Raw genomic sequence first — 20,101 nt, 5'->3', positions numbered from 1 at the left:
AGCATGGTGAAGGTTCACTTCTGGAGGTAGCTCCTCCAGATCTGGTCAGCAGATAGATAGGGTCTCCCTCTGCTGTCTTCATGATTGCAAATTATGCACACAAGGGCAGTAGGACCATTGATGGCAAAATGAATGAATTTCAGCAATTAAAATTATAGTATATATAACAGAATACCAATTTTCAGAAATGCCAGTTCAGAACTAGGTTAGGTTCAGTATATTAATGGAGGGGGGGGGGGGTCCCTTGGGCCTAACCAACCCCAGTACTTCACATAATGCCACTTAACCCCAATGATGCCTAGGTCTAGCCAGTACTACTGTGTATGCATGAAAGCAACAGAGCTGGTTAGTACAATTCACCAGAATTACAAACTAGCTTAGGGAGTACTCTATGCATGCTTAATTGCATGGAACTCTCTTGGAGTTAGCTTCTCATCACTGTCACATCCTTAATTATGCATATCATACATAAGACAAATCCAATGGATCGTACTCTATGCATATTCTATAGTGACAGCACATCCTAATGCTACCAGGGAAAAAGCCTATAGCTAATCCAATTTAGGTACCTTCTATCAGCTGAGAGGGAATGAATTGATTAATTAATTAATTAATTAATTAATTAATTAGCAGATAATCACAAAGGGCCAACTGTTAAACCAGGCAAGTGCATATCTGATAAGGACAACACCCAAATATGATATTGCCATGTGGGGTCATCCCTTGGTGCATGAGAGGTTAAGACCAGGACATATATCTCTCCCTAAGAGGTTCATAATATCAGCTACTCCTAATTAAAATTGAGAATATTTTGCTTTGCTTTTGCATTGTGCAAGAGTGGTCTAGAGAGCCCAGGAGAGGCAATGATGATGATTAGGATGGAATCAATGTTCCCCTTGGGGCTATCTAACTTTTAATTATGGAGGCCTCGTGCCTGCATGCCTGCTGCTAAAGAGAGAACCCCTGTACTGATGTCTCTGCAAGCACGCTTGCCCACCTCATGTTTTACTGTGCATTTCTAGCTACTTGTTTATGCCAGGCACATACAACTTAATTAGCTATAACTAATTGATGTAATTAGACTTTTTTTTTCAAGGAAGTGAATTTTAGTTGGAAAATTTTAGGTCTTTGAGATATATGAAAATTTTTTATACAAATTTTTTTTTACTTATTAATACATGACATGTAGTATACACTAAATTTTACGCTAGAAAATATGTTAACTTTCTGGTTCCGCGCACTAGGAACTTAACTTATCCAAGCTTGCAGCATAGCTCTAGCTTAGCTAGCAATAGCGATATATACACGTCATCTTTATAAATTTATACACTTGGCAAGCTTATCCAAAAGTTGATTAATCATCCAAAAGGTGAGTATTATAGATAGACGTATATATCATGCTGCACTATATATCTCCCTGTGTATATATAAATATCGACCTGTTGCTTTCAGCCTCTGATGTCATGAGCATTAGTTAATTTTACCCTACAGAGGGAGTACTTAGACTCACTAAGATACATGCATTAATTGATTAATTATGTGATAATAAAGGCAGGCCATGTGTAATAATTTAGCATTTGAACATGGAAAGGGGAAAAGCTTGCAAAGAGGGTCGAATCGATGAATCGATCGATGTGTCACGAGGAAATCGCGAATTTGGATTGGAAACTGACAGCGACTAAAGAGGGAGATCGATCTACTGGGTGACCATGTGTATGCTCGAGTCAAAAAGAGAATGAAAAAGAAGACCGCACCCAATTAATTAATTATAATATTAATTACTTCCTTCCTTTTTCAAATAGATGATGTTCTAGGATGCATGTAGGTTATATTCTTAAAATATTAAATCATCAATATATAATTATATTAGTACTTTTTCTAAAACACATAGTTAGAACAAAATTAAGAAGTGATGAAACATATGATAAAACTTGTATGTTGGAGGCTATGTTGAGGTCGAGCAAGCACTCTCTTTGTCCCAAAACAATTTAAACAAACATTTATCTAGATTTACAATCAAGAGTTGATTTTTTTACAAGGAAATAAGAAAGAGCAATACAGTAGTTTGTGCTAATCAAACAACCTAGCTTTTATTTCTCTGGTAAAAACGATTAATTAATCAATAATGACATTTGAGCAACACTTGGGAGATATACATATCATCTAAGACAGTGTGCCGTGTGCAGTAGACAGTAGTGCAATATTAGCTAGGGGCCCATGTATCACTGTGCAAGTAATTAGGTGTACAGTAATACGGCTGGGCATGCATGCATGGGCCAAGATGAAGCTGGGTCAGTGTATATATCACTATGTCAATGTGGGCTCCATGTGCATGTAGCTTGATCACTGTTTATTTAACTCCATGGATTCTAAGATATAAGTCATCCTTGTTTTTCACAGACAATATCTGACAATTTTGACTAATAGTTGAGTTAATAAAATAGATGATATTGGTGACCATAAAAAAGGTAATCCATCTGTTTCAAAATATAGTTATTTCTAGATTGTTTGACAGAGATTATGGTTGAAAAGAAAAGACTACGACGTTCCTTAATAAATGGGAATGTACATCGGTGAGATGTTATGTATGGATAAAATAAAATTAGTTTTAAATAAAAAGTAATTGATGAGATAATTAATACCGTGAATAGTACAAAAATGCTTATACTGCAGAACAAGATTTAAATCCTACAAATAATTATAAGTAATATGTCTTACATTTTCATAGTGAGCAAGTATATTTTAATTTCCTTTTTCCTAGCGTGGGGATTGGCCAGACTATAGTCAGTACTCCAGCTACTGCATACAAGACCGATCTTGTCTACAGTTCCTAGTGTTATTGCTACTGTCCTTTTTTCCTTTTTTTAATTAGTGTTCTTTAGTTTGTGAGATTTCAACATGTGACTTTTAATTCTTTGGATGGCAATGCCTTTCATGTATACGTGCTCTTGGACCAACCTCTCTCTCTCTCTCTCTCTCTCTCTCTCTCTCTCTCTCTCTCTCTCTCTCTCTCTCTCTCTCTCTCTCTCTCTCATTGCTCACCAAAAGAAAATAAATTAAAAGCTAAGCTAGGATTCATGTCTTGTCTGTGTCTCTGCATACTACGTACATATACTTGTATAATTAATATATCCTGATCCCATGTTACCAGGAGTAAAATAATTCAGGAATGGGTGTGTCTGTGATGCTTTAGATCGACTCATTTTAATTTTTTAACATGATTTTGGATTGAAAGGTGGACCAGAAGCAATTAATCTCATAGACAATAATAGATTCCTGCCTGGTCGACAAGGAAAAAACAAAAGATAAAATTAGTGTGCTCCACAGAATCTATTCTATACTGTCTGTGTACGTGCATGTGCCGTATTTATATAATTAAACTTACACCTGCATCTGCATGCCAACCAAATTAAGGAGCCCACAGTAAAATAAAGCACATAATCTGGGTTTGGCCCATGTTGAAGCAACAACCCAACACAACTCACTAGCAATCATCACAGACAACCAATAAAATATAGCTTCGTTTATGGTCCCTTTGGATGATTTTGCTAATACTTTAACTACTAGCAAAATACCCATATTTTTATGTGGAAATATATCATAAAATGTTATATTTTTTTGTCAACTATACTAATATCACTTGTTTGAATTAGATATGAACTATTCCACAATATCAGGGAATATCATGGGCTAATTTGCGAAAGAAATATAGAAAACAGTGGATGACAGATTCACGGTCACTATCACTAGAGACATTTAAAGTAGTATAGACGAGGGATTTTGGATTTTAAATTTATCCACAAATATAATGAATTTTGGAGTATTACTTTTCGGATTGATCAAACCACTATATTTATTACTAACGGGTAGCTGCATGGGTAGGCATGATCTTTCTCAATCACGTATAAGGCCTCGTTTAGTTGCCAAAATTTTTTGGCAAAAGGGTCACGTTGAACGTTTGACCGGATGTCGGAAGAGTTTTTTGGACACGAATGAAAAAACGAATTTCACGGCTTGCCTGAAAACTGCGAGACGAATCTTTTGAGCCTAATTAATCTATCATTAGCACATGTTGGTTACTGTAGCACTTATGGCTAATCACGTACTAACTAGGGTTAAAAGATTCGTCTCACGATTTTCTCCATAACTATGTAATTAATTTTAATGTTCATATATATTTAATGCTTCATTTAGATGTCCAAAGATTTGATGTGATGTTTTTGAAAAAAGTTTTTGGTAACTAAATAGAATTGTAGGGATAAATCGAAGTAATTTCACATCAACCTTAAATTTGCTAAACAATCTAGAATCTCTTGTATTTATGGAAGTCCAGAATTTAGTTTTTCAAAATCTGGCAGCAAAATGTAATTAAGCCACGTGTCCTATATAAGTTTTCCTCTATTTTCTTTAGGGGTGGGGGTAATCAACCCGTGAATATTTCTTGATCCACTCTAATGAAATAACCCACTATGGAGCCATTTGCAACGGGTTAGTGAAAACAAAATTGCAAGCTGATAAGCAAGGTATTGACTACAAGCAATCATAGTTGACAAGTCAATGTCGATACCATACTGGATTATCCAAACTGGTATTATTGAATTCCCCTGTAACAAATGTTGTAATACAGTTCTATACCATATCCAACCCAATAAGAATCATCAATTGGAACAAATGAACATGGGTTTACAAGTTACAACACAAGCTTTATCTTGTACAGTCATTTGTATTCTTGGAAGTTGACATGTCCAGTGGCCTGAGCATGTTCGACGGCTTCCTGTATTGTGCGCCAAGAGAAAGGCTTTCAGTTCATGGTTAACACGGATTGGTATAAAACATGCTGTGTTTTAAGTGTATCACATACCTTCTGACCAATCACACCAATTTGGCAGACGCCGCAGCGCAGGGTGAAGTTTGCGGTGTCTGTGTAGCTCCTCTTCCTGCATATTGCATGTCCAACCAATGGTGAGCAAGACATGAGTGAACCATTCACCTGATCCACTTGCGTTATAACCTAATATGACCACATATGATCGTGTTCAATGGTGCAATTTACAAGGAACTAAAGCATTTTTTTTAAGTTTGAATACATATTTTGCAACTATCTGGACATATGGTTACATGCCAAATAAAAGCCCTGTTCAAGGCATCATTAATTTCTGCAAATTATGTAGCTACTTATCAGGGAAAAAACTAGGTTTGAAATAATAAATACCTCTGTGCATCCTTCACTAAGTTAAGAGCGAGGCCCTCTACTTGGCCAATCGACCGTTTGTAGTCGACAGGGAAGATAGTCTGATCAAATTCCTCCGGCGCACATTCAAATGGTGACATCTGAATTTTATTGATAAGAATCAGCCAAAATTAGTTGACATCTCATCGTGGTTTGTTTGTTGTAGAATATTTATCATGGAAACTTACAGCTAAAGCATCATAATGCAGTCCATCATAAATGAGCATAGCTCGCTCACTATAATTCTTCTCCTGTATCAAGGGATGCAAAGCTAAGCCACTGCCTTGCCTTTAAAACATTAGGATAAACAAAAGAAAATGAAAATCACTAACCTGACCATACAGATCACAGCGGCTTGTCTGGATGTCATATGCAGCAATTTCACGCCCATAATATTCTGATAGGATAGAAAGTTCAATGGCACCTGTACAGTTGAAGAAACAGAGGTGAAAGAAAATTAAATAATCAGCATGAACACTAACTAGTCATCACAATTAGTGTTAATTACTGTAACTGCAGCTGAACAGAAACACATGTGTTGGTATCCCAGAGCGTCCATATCATTTAGAATGGTTATTGTGCACCAGAAACTTGTGCTAGCAGACTGCTAATGGAGGCTGAAACATTTGTAGCAAAGATGTATAACAAGAGATCGCCAGCTTAACTATTTTCATGGTCTAAGGAATAAATCTGGAAAAGCATGACATTTGCATATACTCGTGAAAAGGATGGGTTAACACAAATTTGAGAACATTATGCAACAAAATGTGGTGCATGACTGTATGTCCAAATCCATGGATAAACACAACTGGGATCCTCTGCAGTACTGCTCACTGACAGGTGGGCTCCACAGCCTATAGAGCCCACCTGTCAGTGAGCAGTACTGCACATGCAGTACTGCAGAGGTCTAAACAACATAGCACAAACAGTTTAAATTGAGATTGTTTAGAGCCTTGTTGCTGTGTATGATTAATGGTGCAGAAGCTCACCTCCCCACTTTTCAGGATCCAGAATCCAAGCACAGTATGCTTCGTTTGGTTTTCCAAGAAAAGCTTCACTGTACTTTGCAGGATCACTAGCAACTGCTGCTGCTATAACCTTCAGGAAAGGCCTTGTTTAGTTCTCAAAAAAATTTTCCAAAAACATCACATCGAATTTTTGGACACCTAAATAAGACATTAAACATAGATGAACCAAAAAACTAATTGCACAGTTATAGAAGAAATCTTGAGACGAATCTTTTGAGCCTAATTAGCTCATGATTAGCTATAAGTGCTAAAGTAACCAACATGTGTTAATGACGGATTAATTAGGCTCAAAAGATTCGTCTCGTGATTTCTAGGCTAGCCGTGAAATTCGTTTTTTCATTCGTGTCCGAAAACCCCTTCCGACATCCGGTCAAACATTTGATATGACACTTCTTCCAAAAATTTTCTCAATCTAAACACCCCCAAAATAGGGAAGAAAAACTAGCAAAGTCAACACTACTGAATTTTGCAGGAGTAAGCAGAAGGCCATAATTATAACAGAGCCTAGCTAAAAAGGGACATCATATTGCATTTATTCTTGTGTCCTACCAAAAGATGGTATTAAAGAAAGTAAATTGCTAGTTGTTGAGGAACGGATGAGAATTCGTTATGGCAGGTAAACATCAATACTCCCAATAAAGTTTTTTAATTACAAACATGACTGGGTACAGTTCACAAAATAATAGTCGAGTACCATATACGCCAATGGATCTAACTGAATCCCATTGTAATCAGTGCATACCATGTAAGAGTTCCTCAAAAGAAGTTTGTTACATGAATTAAATTAATAACTGGCAACTAATCTATATGATAGTTCAATATCATTGTCAAGCTAACAAGATGCTTCCATCGAACAAGCTGTTCCAATTAATGTAGCCACGCATGATAGTATAGCTGGTATTCGTAGAAAAATGGTCTCATAACATACATAGTTGTTTGCTTCCAAATACCATAAACATATTTTAGAACACAAACTTACTAATAATCATGATGATAGTTTTGGTTCAATTTTCCTAAATACTTAAGGGATATATCCCATTTTTTACAGCATCAAAGCCTCTTACGAACCTTGACGAATAATAACAATGAAGACACATGTCGGTACATGGTCTTTAAAGGAGTTACCTGTCTGAGCTCAGAAGCCTTATTCCGATTATGCTCCATGACATATCTGTTTCAAAGAAGGTATAAAGTCAGCAACCATTTCCATATGTGAAGTAATCAATAATATAGATAGCACTATGACTGAGAATCATACCCAACAGCATTGAAGAGGCAGCTGTTGTCCGAAGGGATCACCCTCCTCACAACAACACCTTCCATCCCAGCTCAGCTAGAGAGCATTGAAAAACACTAATCAGAACGAGTGTAATCGGTGCCCATTGCATTAATTGACAGTACGATTGTACGAATGAACGCAACTGCAAACTACTAGAGGCAGAATCCATTGCACCTAACGAAGAAGATGGTGCGGTTAAAGCATCATCAAGAAACTAATTACGTGTAGATGCATGATCTGCTAATCGAATCGAATCCCATAAAGAAGACACTCGGGGCTAGGGGGTTTCTCATCTAACCGGCCGGTTTATCATCAATCCTCAAATTGCCTCAAAATTGGAAGAGGAAAAGGAATCGCGGCATCAGAAAATGTAGCAGCACAGAACGTATGCAAACCCCCAGGTGAGGTGAACCGCATCTGATGCCACCGCGCAGGCAGAGGCAGGCAAGAATCGGACGCTGCACGCGCGTGGGCGCAAGCTAACCTTCCACCTCCCCCGGCGAAAACAACCAGAATCATCCCCCGCGCCGACCCGAACCCCGGCGGCGGCGCGCGGAGCATCTAACAGGCTACGAGCAAGCAAAGCCATGAGCAGCAGCACAGCATACGGCAAGAAGCCCTGCCGCGAAGGCTTGTCCAGAACCAACGAACCGCGGCACCCGGAAGGGAAGAGAGAGGGGGGGAGCAGAAGGGTGGCGCAGAGAGAGAGGGAGAGAGGCTTACGAGGAGGAGGAGGGTCGTGTGCGAGGAATCCGGGGTGGTGTCCGCGCGGGGGCTGAGAACGATGCTCTGAAATCGGAGGAGGAGGTGGACGAAGAGATATACGAAACGAAAGGAAAGCGGCGAAGGGGGAGGGGCAAACAAGGCAGGTTTGGGTGCGGCGCCACGAAACGCCACGCGAGGCGTTAGATTTCGTAGGGTTAATTTAAATTTAATTTTTTTAATTTTAAATTTAAAAGTTAATTTTAAGATGTTTTATCAACATTTATTTTTCAGTCTTGGCTTTTTAATTGCTAAATATATATGTGTAAAAATTTTATTCACATATTATTTTTTTGTTTCTAGATGTATCGTTTGGCTTATTTCAGGGAAAACAATCATCCCAGAAATGTATGTAGCCCTTTTGTTAAAAAAAGTTCAATTTCTACCATTAATCTAAACAGATGCTTGTCTGGATTGACTCACATTTTATCCAGATACTTGTATGGGTATGATATAACAGTTCGGAATTAAAATTTTGTTTACTTACTCAAAATTGCACAATTACTCACCCCGTGTAATTTTGAATACGAAGCAGCCACTGTATATATTATCTCCGCACATCAAATCAAACAAATATATCAATATCACAATATGTACACATCTTTTTTTCAAGTACAAATTTTACAGATCCGCCCGATTAAATAAGCGCTTTGAGATTAAATAGTTAAAAGGGTAAAGATAGAAGCACTCTTCAAGCACCATTTTTATAAAGCCCTGTTTAGTTCCAAAAATGTTCCAAAAACATCGTATCGAATATTTGAACATCTAAATAAAGCATGAAACAAAAAACTAACTGCACAGTTATGTGAGAAACCGCGATACGAATCTTTTGAGCATAATTAGTCTACGATTAGCCATAAGTACTACAGTAACCCACATGCACTAATGACGGATTAATTAGACTCAAAAGATTCGTCTCGCGGTTTCTAGCCGAGCTGTGAAATTCGTTTTTTCATTCATGTCAAAACCCCTTCTAACATCCAGCCAAACGTTTGATGTGACACTCAAAAAATTATTTCTCGAACTAAACAATCCCTAAGAATTATTAAAGTTGCTGGGAAGAGAACAAAGGCTCTATGTCAACGCGAAGAGCCGCACCAGTCCACCACACGGCCCAGGAGGAAGGCAAGGAGCCCATGGCCATGGGCAGCTAACCTGTGCATGCACCTCCTCGGTGGGTGCCGGTCAAGTGGCAAGGCGAATCCGAGACCCACACCAACTTTGCTTGCATTCTTTTCCTTGCCCCAGATTCCTTTACCACATGATCCATGGAGAAAGAGATATACTCTACAGGAGAAGAAACTGGCATCCATAGCCTTTACCCAGTGCTGTGATATCCAGGTTAGATTAGATTCTGGAAAGTTGCAGGGGAATGATGATTTGGTTCTCTTGGTTTCAGTGCAGGCACACGAAAGCTTTTTACCCCTAACAACCCTTGGGAGCTTCTTACGCGTGTTTGTATTCTGGAGGAAGAAATTGAAGGTTACACATTGCCGGAGTAGCTGTACGTCTACGCCAGTCACCACTTTCCACCAGCCACCTGGTATCAATCAAGAAGAGTTCAAATCACATCAGCCAGTACCTTCAAGACCAAAATAACTAGGACGACGATTTACCGGTGAAAATAGCCTCTACACCTCTCTACGGCTGACATTCTGCCTTGATTTCTTTCGGGAGTGGCATGTGGATGTGGGTCTTGCAGGAGCAAATAAGTTTTCGCTGGCATCATTCGGCAACACATTTTGCTGAATGCAAAAACACCAACATTGTAATTTGTCAATGGTTAATGCATAGTATTATCTCAAAAAATTGCTGCAAGAAAGCATTATCACCTGGGAGTAGCGGCAATTTAGTATGCACTAGTTTTGGACGGAGAATAAATTAAGGTGGCATATTTCTTTCTTTTCCAAAAGAGAAGGGGTAGTTGGTGTGCTTCCATGCTGCTTCAGAAAATCTGTCATTTGCCAATCAAGAGCAATAACGATGGCATATGAGCCTGAAAGTGATCAGTGAAGCAGGTTTTGTTACCATATCTTCATTTGAAGCAAAACGGACTGGGCATAAATCGGAGATTGGAGATTGTAGATAATCAAATGCTTTTTCAAATCTACACCAAAAATATTTAAAGAATTTGAGAGGCTGAATAAGTAAAATCTCAGGAGCATAATACAGTACTAAACATAAACACATAAAATAATCGAACATGTAAAAGGTACAGCTAGGATTTTAGGGTTCACCAAGTACCACCAGAGCTTGTTAGTGCTGATCAAGATAGCACACCTACAAATCAATCTTGAGAACTCCCCTAAGTTGCTGGAAGAATGATTTTTGTCTTGTTACCTCTATCAATGTACAGAAGATTCTGGCAATCAGACATGTCCATTCCAAAGATTACATTGCTTCCTTATCAATACAAGGGTGCATCACATGGATCAAGGTGCCAATTAACAAATCACTATACTCATATTCAAGATTGTAGAACAGGGCTAGCATTACTTACTGAAAATTAATTTTTCTCCTAACAGTCAAGCCATAGGAATCTTGAGACAAACCAAAGCTGAAAAATTAGCCAATATACTCACTCCCCCGACAACACGGCCGCACATATGGTGGTGGTGGCAGGACCGTCAAGAATGAGTCCGTTGGAATGGCATTCACACATGTAACGCTGATCAGTGGCCATTTATTGCATTAACTAAACCTCATTAGATACTTGTTTCAATACGGCTGACTTAATTGTTTGTTGTCATGTAATCCTCCTATTATCATCAGGTTAAACCTTAATTGCATTAACTAAACCTCATTGGATACTTGTTTCAATGGTTAGCGGCAAAAAAGGGTTAGGCAATCCTTCTGACATATGAGTTAGAAACAAAATTATATTTTTAGGAGTATAATCAAGTACAATTTGTTGTTTTGATACAAGAATCTGTTCAGATATATCGATAACCATAAATACTATCAATATGTTAATATAAGTATAACTCCGCTTAATCATTGGACAGTACCCCATTCGAATATCGTATTTCATCTTTTACAACACTGGGTTATGCATACTTTTAGAAAAATCACTAGTTACCTTACCTGCCCAACAACGAGAGAAGCTGCACTGAGAGTGGATGTGTTGAAATCCTGATCAAGAACCCATGAAAGGAACTTCCGCTGCAATCACACTCTGGCCAGGTGGTTTTCTGCATATAGTGTCATTTCTTATCTTCCTTCTAAGAGAATCAACTTCATGCCACAGGTTTTGGTTAGCATAAATGTTGGACAGAAGCACACTGGTACCTCCTTTATACGAGCAAACAGACTCAATCTTCTTGATAACTAGTTCCCCAAGATCCAATTCATTGTTGATACTGCAAGCACTCAATAATGCCCCGAGAATTGCAAGGTTTGGCTCAAAAGGCATACTTTCAATGAACTGATAAGCACGTGCAACAAGCCCTGCTCTGCTGAAGAGATCCACCATGCAACCATAGTGCTTGATATCAGGGGTGACCTTGTACTCATTCTCCATGGAATTGAAGACAGATATTCCCTCATCCACCAATCCAGCATGGCTACAGGCAGACAGAACCACAACGAAGGTAATGGAATCTGGCAATACTCCTGACTCTCGCATGCTCAAGAATAAAGCAACTGCCTCTTTGCCATGGCCATGAGAAGCAAACCCTGAAATCACGGCTGTCCATGAATGCAGGTCCTTCTGAGGCATCAAACCAAACAAGCCACGAGCTAACTCAATGCCACCGCACTTTCCATACATATCGATCAAAGCATTTGTCACAATCAACTCTCCTTCCAATCCCACCTTCTCGACATAACCATGCAGTCCCTTGGCATACTCTAGTGAGCCCAATCCAGCACACGCAGAAGCAACCGACACAACTGTTGCCACATTAGGCCTAACAACGTCCTCGCAGCTTCTCATCTCCTGAAATACCATGATACCTCGAAGGAACATCCCAGAATCCACGTATCCCGACACCATGCCCGTCCATGCAACAACATCCTTCGCCTGCATTTCATCAAACACCCTGCGGGCGGCAGCCCACAACCGGCACACGAAGTAGGCGTTCATCAGCGCCGTCTGCGTGAAGAGGGTGGAACCGTAACCAAGGCAGAGACTTTGCCCGTGTAGGGATTCGCAGAGAAGGCGATCACCGGATGAACAGACATGGATCAAGAACGGAAGTGTGTACCGGTCCGTGTGCACGCCCCGGCGGCGCATATGGTCGAACAGTTGGAGGGCGGTGCGGGGAGGCGACGCCCGGATGAGGGAGTTGAAGGAGAAGGACGAGAGGGAGGAGGCGGGGATGTGGGACAGCAGCAGAAGGGAGAACTGGAGGGAGAGGCGCGAGGAGGCGAGGAGGAGGCGGGAGGCGACGAAGGGGTTGCGGGCGAGGCCGGAGACGAGGCAGTGGGAGAGAAGAGGGACGAGGGCGCGGAGGGAAGCCACCGGGAGGAGGAGCGGGAGGAGGCGCCGGTGGCGGCGGAACAAGGCGTTTTCCGCCGCCCACGCCGGAAGCGCCGTGGCAAGCGCCGTGGCATTCGGCGGCGGCGGCGCCATGGAAACTGCAATCGCATCGTGCGCGATGGCGCGGAAGAAGCAAAGCGTATTTCGCACCGGAAGGCGTATTTTGCTTGTTTCCGTAAATAATTATTCGCCGTAATTAGTGTTTTTAATTTATCACCATTGATTTTCCATCTATGTTTAATTATTTATTTGATAATTCGTCTTATTTAAAATATTTAAATAAAAATTGTTAATTATTTTGTGACAAAATTTAAATAAGATGAGCGGTATATATAATATACAAAACTCAACGAGATCAAATAAAGAAAACGAAAAGAAAATACATTGAACATTAAACAGGTTATTTAAGTATTAGACGGCTTAATCATCAATTAAAACCCTAATGAAGCAATCCAAGCCATTTCATTGCCCAAATAAGTTGCAGTTTGTCGTTTCGTAGTCGGCGCCATGGCCATGGTCAAGGTCGTAGCCATAGCCGGCGGCGAGGTCGCTGTACTCGAAGCCATGTTCGAAATGCGGGGGCGCGAAAGGCGGCGGCGGTGGCGGCGGCGGCGGTGTTGCCGCGTGCCGTCGGTCAGCGTCATCGCGGTGTCCTCGATGACGGCGTCGTGGATGCCGGGGCAGTGAGAGGCGAGCGCGCCGACGTCGCGGTAGTCGATGAGGCTGCCGGCGGCGGTGGCGGCCCCGCAGCTCATCATTTCCTCGGCGATCATCCTGTTCGCGCGCTCCTCTGCCTCTGCCTGGACCCGCTCCAGCGCGGCGAGCATGGACAGCAGGCCGGGAATCTCCGCGCGCCCCACGTCGGCGTCGGTCCAGGCGCCGGCGGCGCGCGCCGTCTCGTCGAGCGCGTCCCGCCTGCGCGCCTCCGCCTCGAGGGCGCTCTTCAGGTGCTCCTCCCGGCGGCTGAACTCGTGCACGACCGCCGCCGCCGCCTGCCGCTGCGTCGTCGTCGTCGTCTCCTCCGCCGCGACCGCGACGGCGCCGCCCGAGAGGTCGGCGAGGAAGCGGTCGGCGACGGCGCCGACGGAGGGGTGGCCGAAGGAGTGGGGCCTCCCGGCGGGGGAGAAGAAGACGACGGCGACGCGCGCGCCGCAGAGCACGGACAGCTCGCCGGCCTTCTTGAAGACGCCCTCCCGGCGCTTGGAGAAGCACACCTGCCGTGCCTCCTTCTCGATCAGCTTCATCTCGATCTTCTGCCGCCCCCTCGTCCGCTTCCTCCTCCCGCCCTCGTCGTCCCTCCTCGCCGTCGACTTGGCCGCCGCCGCCGACGACGACGACGAACTGTACATTTTTTTTCTCGTGAATAATCTACGTGTCATGTGCACGTAGGCTTTTATATGAACGAGATGCATTGCATACAAGGAAAGGGAGGGAACAGCATCAGAAAAAAGATATTAACGTTGTGAAATTGTGACTGATTGATGCATTGCATACAAGGAAGGATGGTCAGTCGGTCAGATTATCACGGCCGGTTTCCATGTTAATGACCACAAATTATCGAACTTCGGTGCAGAATTTGCTACTACTCTGTGTTGTTTCAGTTAGAAATTCGTTTTCGACCGTTCTGTTTCTACCATACATAAATTTGAAACTTTTTTCTAAATTCTCTTTTTTTTTACGTATTGTTCTAAATTCTCTCAACACCATATTACACTTATATCAATAGATAGTTAAATTGGTTGTTGTTGATTTCCAACCTAGCGTTGTAAACATGCTACCGATTTTGACCATTTTCACCCTAATGGTCCACAAGGAGTCAAGGATGACTATGGCCGCGTTAGTATGAGCGCAGTTAAGTTTACTTAAAGGGGCACGAAAAACTTAGTAATAAATTAGTACATGAATAATTAATTATTAATTATTAAAAAATATAAAATAGATTAATATGATTTTTTAAAACAACTTTTCTATAGAAATTTTTGCAAAAAAATACACCGTTTAACCGTTCAAAAAACGTGCGCACAGAAAACGAGAGGAATAAGTTAAGTAGCGGGGAGAGCCAAACGCGGCCTACGTATATTACGTGTGTATTTTTTTTTTTGTGCATTTCAGATGCCCCGTGACCAGCAAGGGAGCACAAATTTCCTTCTTTTTATTATTTATTATGAACTTCACAAGCTGACAACTTTTTCATTATTATTTATGAACGTCACAAGTCCCTCACAAAACGCCGAAGTGGAGGGAGATGGAAGATGAACGACAGGTAGCAAGTTAGCAACCAAGTCACAGATCTAATCACGCCAGGTGTAATTTGTTACTACAAGAATTGGCATCTTGATTGGGATAATTCACAATCTGCAATTCAGCTGAGGAAACAAGAAAAAGATCGAAATCGCATTATTTTTCTTCCTACTCGAAATCCTAAATCACTATCAAGCAAAACCCCAAGAACATGTAGAACATCTGCACAGAGCGCGCGCGCACTACACGCCCAAAATCTTTATTAGCTCCGCGAGCGCGAGGGGACAAGATCCGCCGGCGGCACGTACGCGCCCAAGAACGCCTCCTCGGCCGGCGGCGGCAGGAACACCACGCTCCTGGCCGCGCACAGCCTCCTCCTGAGCGGGTACCTCCCCGCGCCGCCGAGCCCCCTCGCCGGAGCGAGGAAGTGCGGCATGCCGGCGCCGGTGCCGGCCTGCTGCTCGGTGACCAGCGGCGGCGGGGGAGGGGGAGGAGGGAGGGACGTGGGCAGGAGGCGGGTCGCCGCCGCCGCCGCCGAGCGGAGGGAGCGGGCGACGATCCTCGAGTCCCTGAGCCGCGCGAGCGCGCCGGGGCGGAGGAACCGGTGCAGCCGCTCCTCCTCCCTCTGCGCAGCGGCGGCGGCGCGGTGGAGGCGTCGCTCCATCGCCGGAGACAGCTGGCGGCGGCGGCGGCGGCGAGGGGAGGCGCGGAATTGGAATTGCGTTGCGTTGCGTGGGGTGAGATTCGTGGGGGACGGGTAGGAGATAATTATAAGGAGGCGGGGTCGCGGGGAAGCGAGCAGTGGAGGGAAACCATGGCGGGAACGAAATGGGAGGGAAACTGGAAAAAGGGAGACGAAACCCACAACGCCGCTACGCGTACACTGCGTTGGCACACACCGGCGTACACTGCGTCACTGACGGGTGGGCCCCCTCCAGCTTGCTTGTGGCCAGTGAGCATGCACATGATACAGGCGTGCATGAAACAGTTGAAACTCACATGGTTTGTAGTTTGCGAAAAATTTAGCGCAAATTCAGAATATATTTCACGCAGAAATTTTATAGGATTTTCGTAGACATAAGTTCGATTCCAGCGTAATTCCTCCATTCTAAAGAATCACCGAATTTGGATGGATACAGGGAGAGACTGAATTGTTCCTCTCAAAGTCTTGACACAAGGCAAAAAGGAGTAATCTATTACCAGTCATTGGAACGAAGCATCATCATCAACAGGTAAGTTTTATTCTGGTCATACATCATGGCAGCCATATACAGTACAGGAGATCGATGCAAAACGACCACCTTAAACTGAAGCTCAACATTTATGCCCCAATCCAAAGAATGCAATATATCAGCTCGTATACCCTCTCCTCATCACACCGCCACCGGCAGACAGACGCTACGTAAAATTGTGGTCCGCTTCGTCGGTGTTCATCCACAGATCCCAGCCCCCCCAGTCACAGAACGAATCATCTCACTGCTAAGCTACACAAGAATTACTACATACAAGCAGACAGTGGCCAATGTACAGCACACCTACAAGCAGCAGGAGCCTTCTTCTTCTTCCTGCTTGAGCTTTCTGTTTTTCTTTTCTTCTTTTTTTACTGGTGTTTTCGGTGTCGGTGTCGCGCTAGAAGGTGGCGTTCCAGAGCGCCTTCTCCCCTTCGGCGCACTTATTGTGCACCTCCCAGATCCTCCCTTCCGAGTTGCATATGCCGCTGCATCTCCAGTCGAATGACGCGGCGCAGGTGTTCCCCGCCTGGGCTTTCCACTCGCAGTCTGTGATCAAAGACGGCACGAAAATGAGACCCAGCTCAAATGCTTATGTTGTTTGTCAGATCGAGGTTGATAGGTATGAAGGGAAGCTTCGGATGATCAAAGGATGAACATGTCAAACTGTGTAAAAGTAGAGGTAGGGAGCTCACCAGGCGGAGTTCCACAACAAAGTCTTCGGTCGTCGATATGCTCGACATCTAATCCAATGAACCAAGATCCTAATGAAACATCCTCATTTATATACTTGTGGAGAACATGCCTAGCATAATGGATAAGATGAAAGTGTTAGTTTGTACAGGCGTGGATGCACGTGTGGGTAAAGATAAACATAGGTCTGGTGTTATCTCACCTGTTTATAGATATGTAGGTTGCTAGATCTTTTGAAATAGCATACAATTGACCAGTGGCATGTCGAAAATATTTGTTTCCTGGTTCGCCAAATTTCCAATGCTCGGGCTCATAGTATCTTACACCCCTGGAGAAAAGGGTTAATAGATCTTAGCAAAGAGAGAGATCGCCAGTTCACCACAGGCAGGCAGCAGACAATAGAAGTTATGGGCATTCTTATAACAACAGTAAAAACCATGTGACGCACTTACTTTTCAGTTAGGACAGGTCCAGATTTCATGCATCCAATATATACTCTGGGTTTTAATGCATGGTTGGATAAAATCTGCCCAAGTGTTGCTGCAAAGGAAAAATATCAATGTTACAAAGAATTCCATTCTTTAAAGCATTGGTGTCCTTTCTACATGCAATAAAACAAAAAGATTTAGGCATGAGTAGCTACGTGTAATCTTATGAAATATCTGAAACCTTGGTTAATGCTTCTAAACATACAAAATGGACACTGAAAATGACCATCAATGGGTCAAATGGAAGCTTTAACTTCAAATATAGATATGATAGTGGATCACTTTTCTCCCATCTTAGGGTCAACAAATGTCCACAGAGAAATATATATCAATAGAAGGGCATAAAAATTGTGGATATTTACCTATGTTTACATGCACATCATCATCAACCTTCACATAAAAGTCAGCATCCCATAATGAAACAGCTGTAGCAAAGTATGTCTTGGTTTTGCCAGATAGAGCAAGGTATCCTTCAACATGATCCTGAAGGAAGTTAAAAACCACAGTAAATAAGGGGGAATGTTCCAGTGATACTAGGAGAAACAAGTCACGACATTACTCTAATATTTTAGAAAATTAATAGCAAGTAAGCAGGTGTTTGTCTTACTATCCTCATGAAGTCATTATGCTTTCTGTCCTCTGCTTCAATTGCTCTATCAACAATTCCACCTGATATAGCACTGCAAAACATGATGAGAGTGAGTTGTGTCATCAATAACAGAAACCAAAACCAAGAACAATGAATCACGACTACTGACGAAGGCAATGTGCTTGTACCTGTGGCCAATGACGAAACGAATGATGATCCCCTTTTCTTCCTCAAGTTTCTTCCTTTTCTCACCTGATTATTTGTTCTGTAGTTAGTTAATCAGATCATGCCAAAAGAAGGATTTTTTTTTCATTTTTGCAAGGCAACAAAAAGGCGGTTCCTTTTCATTTTAGGTAGGAATAAAAGGATAGTTCTGAATCAAATTCAATTTCCAGATTTTTAATGTCAACAACCTTGAGGCATCCAGGTGTAGCGTATGGAATCTCTTCTCTTCCGACTGCTAAATGCAGTATTGATGCCTATGACCATAAGGTACTTTCGCCTCCCAATTGACTCAGAAAGTTTGAACTCTTCTGCAACTGGGGAACCATTGAGCAAGGATTCTTGCAGGGATCTTGCAGCTGATAGTTCTGTCTCTAAACTTGCTATTGTCTTATCTAATGTTCTACATCCAAAACATTTGAAAATGACAATCAGAACTAAAACAAAATAAAATTTCAACGAACAAACAAAAATATTCTCAAGAAAGACAAGGCCTGAACGTACTGTACACCATGATGAGTATCTTGAACCCGCAATATATCTTTATAATCGTGTTGTTGGACCTGCAAACACATGATAGTTAGTGCAGGATATTAAAAGTTACTCTTGTATAAAACTAACTTCCTGTAACGAATTGGATTACAAATACAGTGTGGTATGAATTCAGAGAAACTAAAAAGGGGAAGAATTACACTACCTTTTTAGGACCACACTCCGCGGCAACTAGTTGCCGCGCATTGACTGCTTCTCCATTTCCGTTTGGTGGAGCAATCTCATTTGCCTCAGGCAGCGTCCACATTCTGGAACAGTTCATGGGGAACATGTAAGAAACAGTTGCTAAACTTACGCTACTTACATCAGCGTAGCATTATAACAGGTAAAAACTAAACAGCAGCTGAATTTGTGCAAAGTGTGGCCACGCTGATGCAGATGGAAGCTGCTACATGTTCGGTGAGGAACAAATTAGCAGTAACTCGTCAAAGAAGCAACCATGTGGATTTGCACGCAGTAACTCGTCCACGCAGGAGGATTTGCAGGCGGCCCAATTGGTCAACTATCTTGAGGCAATCCACTACCAAGTTCCAAATTCAGATAACCTAACACTCCCAACTCGATGGAATCAGAGAAACTAAAAAATTCTAAAATCACCAAACACTCCATGAACCAAAGAACAGGTACTAATTCTAGTGTTCCACCGGCATACATAAATCAAGAACGCAGATTCATGGTCGCGGAGCAGCTGTTCTTCCCCCCAGATGCCACAGATCTTGAGGTAGGCCGGCGCAGCGCAGTGCAGGCCTCGAATTCGGGGGAGAAATCCCATGGCGGGAGGAGAACAAGAGCCGGGTTGAGTACCTGTTGGTGAAGAGCAGGCCGAGGCAGAAGCTCCCGAGGCAGAGCAGCACGGCCCATCTCCTCGACACCCCTCCATCCCCTCCCCCTCCTCCTCCTTTCCTCCAGCTCATGGCCGCCGCCTCACCTCCTCCTCCTTCCTCGCGGCCTCAGAATCTCACGCGCCCCGGAGCAGAGCAACCCATGGACGGATCACGGGCGAGAGGGAGTACTATCGGGCTCCCTCGATGGGCGAGCCTCTCTCTCAGCTCAGCAGCTCAGCTCACGCCATGAGACCCATGTGGGCGAGGCGGGCGTCGGTTGGAGGAGACGCAGAGGTGAGTGACTACCAAAAGCACGCCAAATCGTCTCCCCCACGAAGCATTAAACAAAGTAGCCGCCGCAGTAAATTTAGCCTGACCCCAGCTGCAGCTTCGAGCGGCAGCTGGCCATCAAAGAACTCGAGTGATCCAGCGGCCGAGGTAGAAGAAGAAGGCGGTGAAACGAACGCATCGGCTTCTCCGTCGC

General features: G+C 42.9%; 4 protein-coding genes and 1 pseudogene across 11 annotated transcripts; all 5 read right to left on the bottom strand.

The window, feature by feature from the left end:
- Positions 1-4,513: 4,513 nt before the first annotated feature.
- On the bottom strand, positions 4,514-8,358 carry LOC102720672 (OVARIAN TUMOR DOMAIN-containing deubiquitinating enzyme 2). Its single transcript, XM_006646853.3, has 9 exons — positions 8,261-8,358; positions 7,517-7,591; positions 7,384-7,429; positions 6,220-6,328; positions 5,563-5,654; positions 5,419-5,481; positions 5,213-5,331; positions 4,862-4,937; positions 4,514-4,774 (listed from the first exon to the last, which is right to left on the bottom strand). Exons 2-9 carry the CDS (start codon positions 7,579-7,581, stop codon positions 4,718-4,720), a joined length of 627 nt encoding a protein of 208 aa, XP_006646916.1. The 5' UTR covers positions 7,582-7,591; positions 8,261-8,358; the 3' UTR covers positions 4,514-4,717.
- Positions 8,359-9,220: 862 nt separating this feature from the next.
- On the bottom strand, positions 9,221-12,918 carry LOC102716477 (pentatricopeptide repeat-containing protein At4g21065-like). 8 transcript variants are annotated; one of them, XM_040520292.1, is made up of 6 exons: positions 11,384-12,918; positions 10,537-10,661; positions 10,328-10,406; positions 10,132-10,239; positions 9,916-10,044; positions 9,221-9,839 (listed from the first exon to the last, which is right to left on the bottom strand). In XM_040520292.1, exon 1 carries the CDS (start codon positions 12,870-12,872, stop codon positions 11,436-11,438), a length of 1,437 nt encoding a protein of 478 aa, XP_040376226.1. In that variant the 5' UTR covers positions 12,873-12,918; the 3' UTR covers positions 9,221-9,839; positions 9,916-10,044; positions 10,132-10,239; positions 10,328-10,406; positions 10,537-10,661; positions 11,384-11,435. The 8 variants fall into 8 exon arrangements, with proteins under 8 accessions (XP_040376226.1, XP_040376228.1, XP_040376224.1 ...); XM_040520294.1 differs by having other exon boundaries at positions 10,132-10,253; positions 10,328-10,661; XM_040520290.1 differs by having other exon boundaries at positions 10,328-10,661.
- A 323-nt stretch (positions 12,919-13,241) lies between these two features.
- Positions 13,242-14,068, bottom strand: LOC121053444 (annotated as a pseudogene).
- A 938-nt stretch (positions 14,069-15,006) lies between these two features.
- Positions 15,007-15,684, bottom strand: LOC121053659. The gene has a single exon (XM_040521456.1). The coding sequence runs from the start codon at positions 15,682-15,684 to the stop codon at positions 15,283-15,285; it is 402 nt and encodes a 133-aa protein (XP_040377390.1). The 3' UTR covers positions 15,007-15,282.
- Positions 15,685-16,239: 555 nt separating this feature from the next.
- On the bottom strand, positions 16,240-20,101 carry LOC102720396 (probable beta-1,3-galactosyltransferase 2). Its single transcript, XM_006646852.3, has 11 exons — positions 19,598-20,101; positions 18,939-19,041; positions 18,746-18,804; positions 18,433-18,644; positions 18,208-18,271; positions 18,038-18,110; positions 17,793-17,913; positions 17,395-17,482; positions 17,145-17,270; positions 16,945-17,054; positions 16,240-16,798 (listed from the first exon to the last, which is right to left on the bottom strand). Exons 1-11 carry the CDS (start codon positions 19,705-19,707, stop codon positions 16,650-16,652), a joined length of 1,215 nt encoding a protein of 404 aa, XP_006646915.1. The 5' UTR covers positions 19,708-20,101; the 3' UTR covers positions 16,240-16,649.

The sequence above is a fragment of the Oryza brachyantha genome, chromosome 2 (genome assembly GCF_000231095.2).
Source record: "Oryza brachyantha chromosome 2, ObraRS2, whole genome shotgun sequence".
Lineage (NCBI taxonomy): Eukaryota > Viridiplantae > Streptophyta > Magnoliopsida > Poales > Poaceae > Oryza > Oryza brachyantha.
Note: the sequence above shows the minus strand (reverse complement) of the source record. Positions and strands in the feature narration are given on the sequence as shown.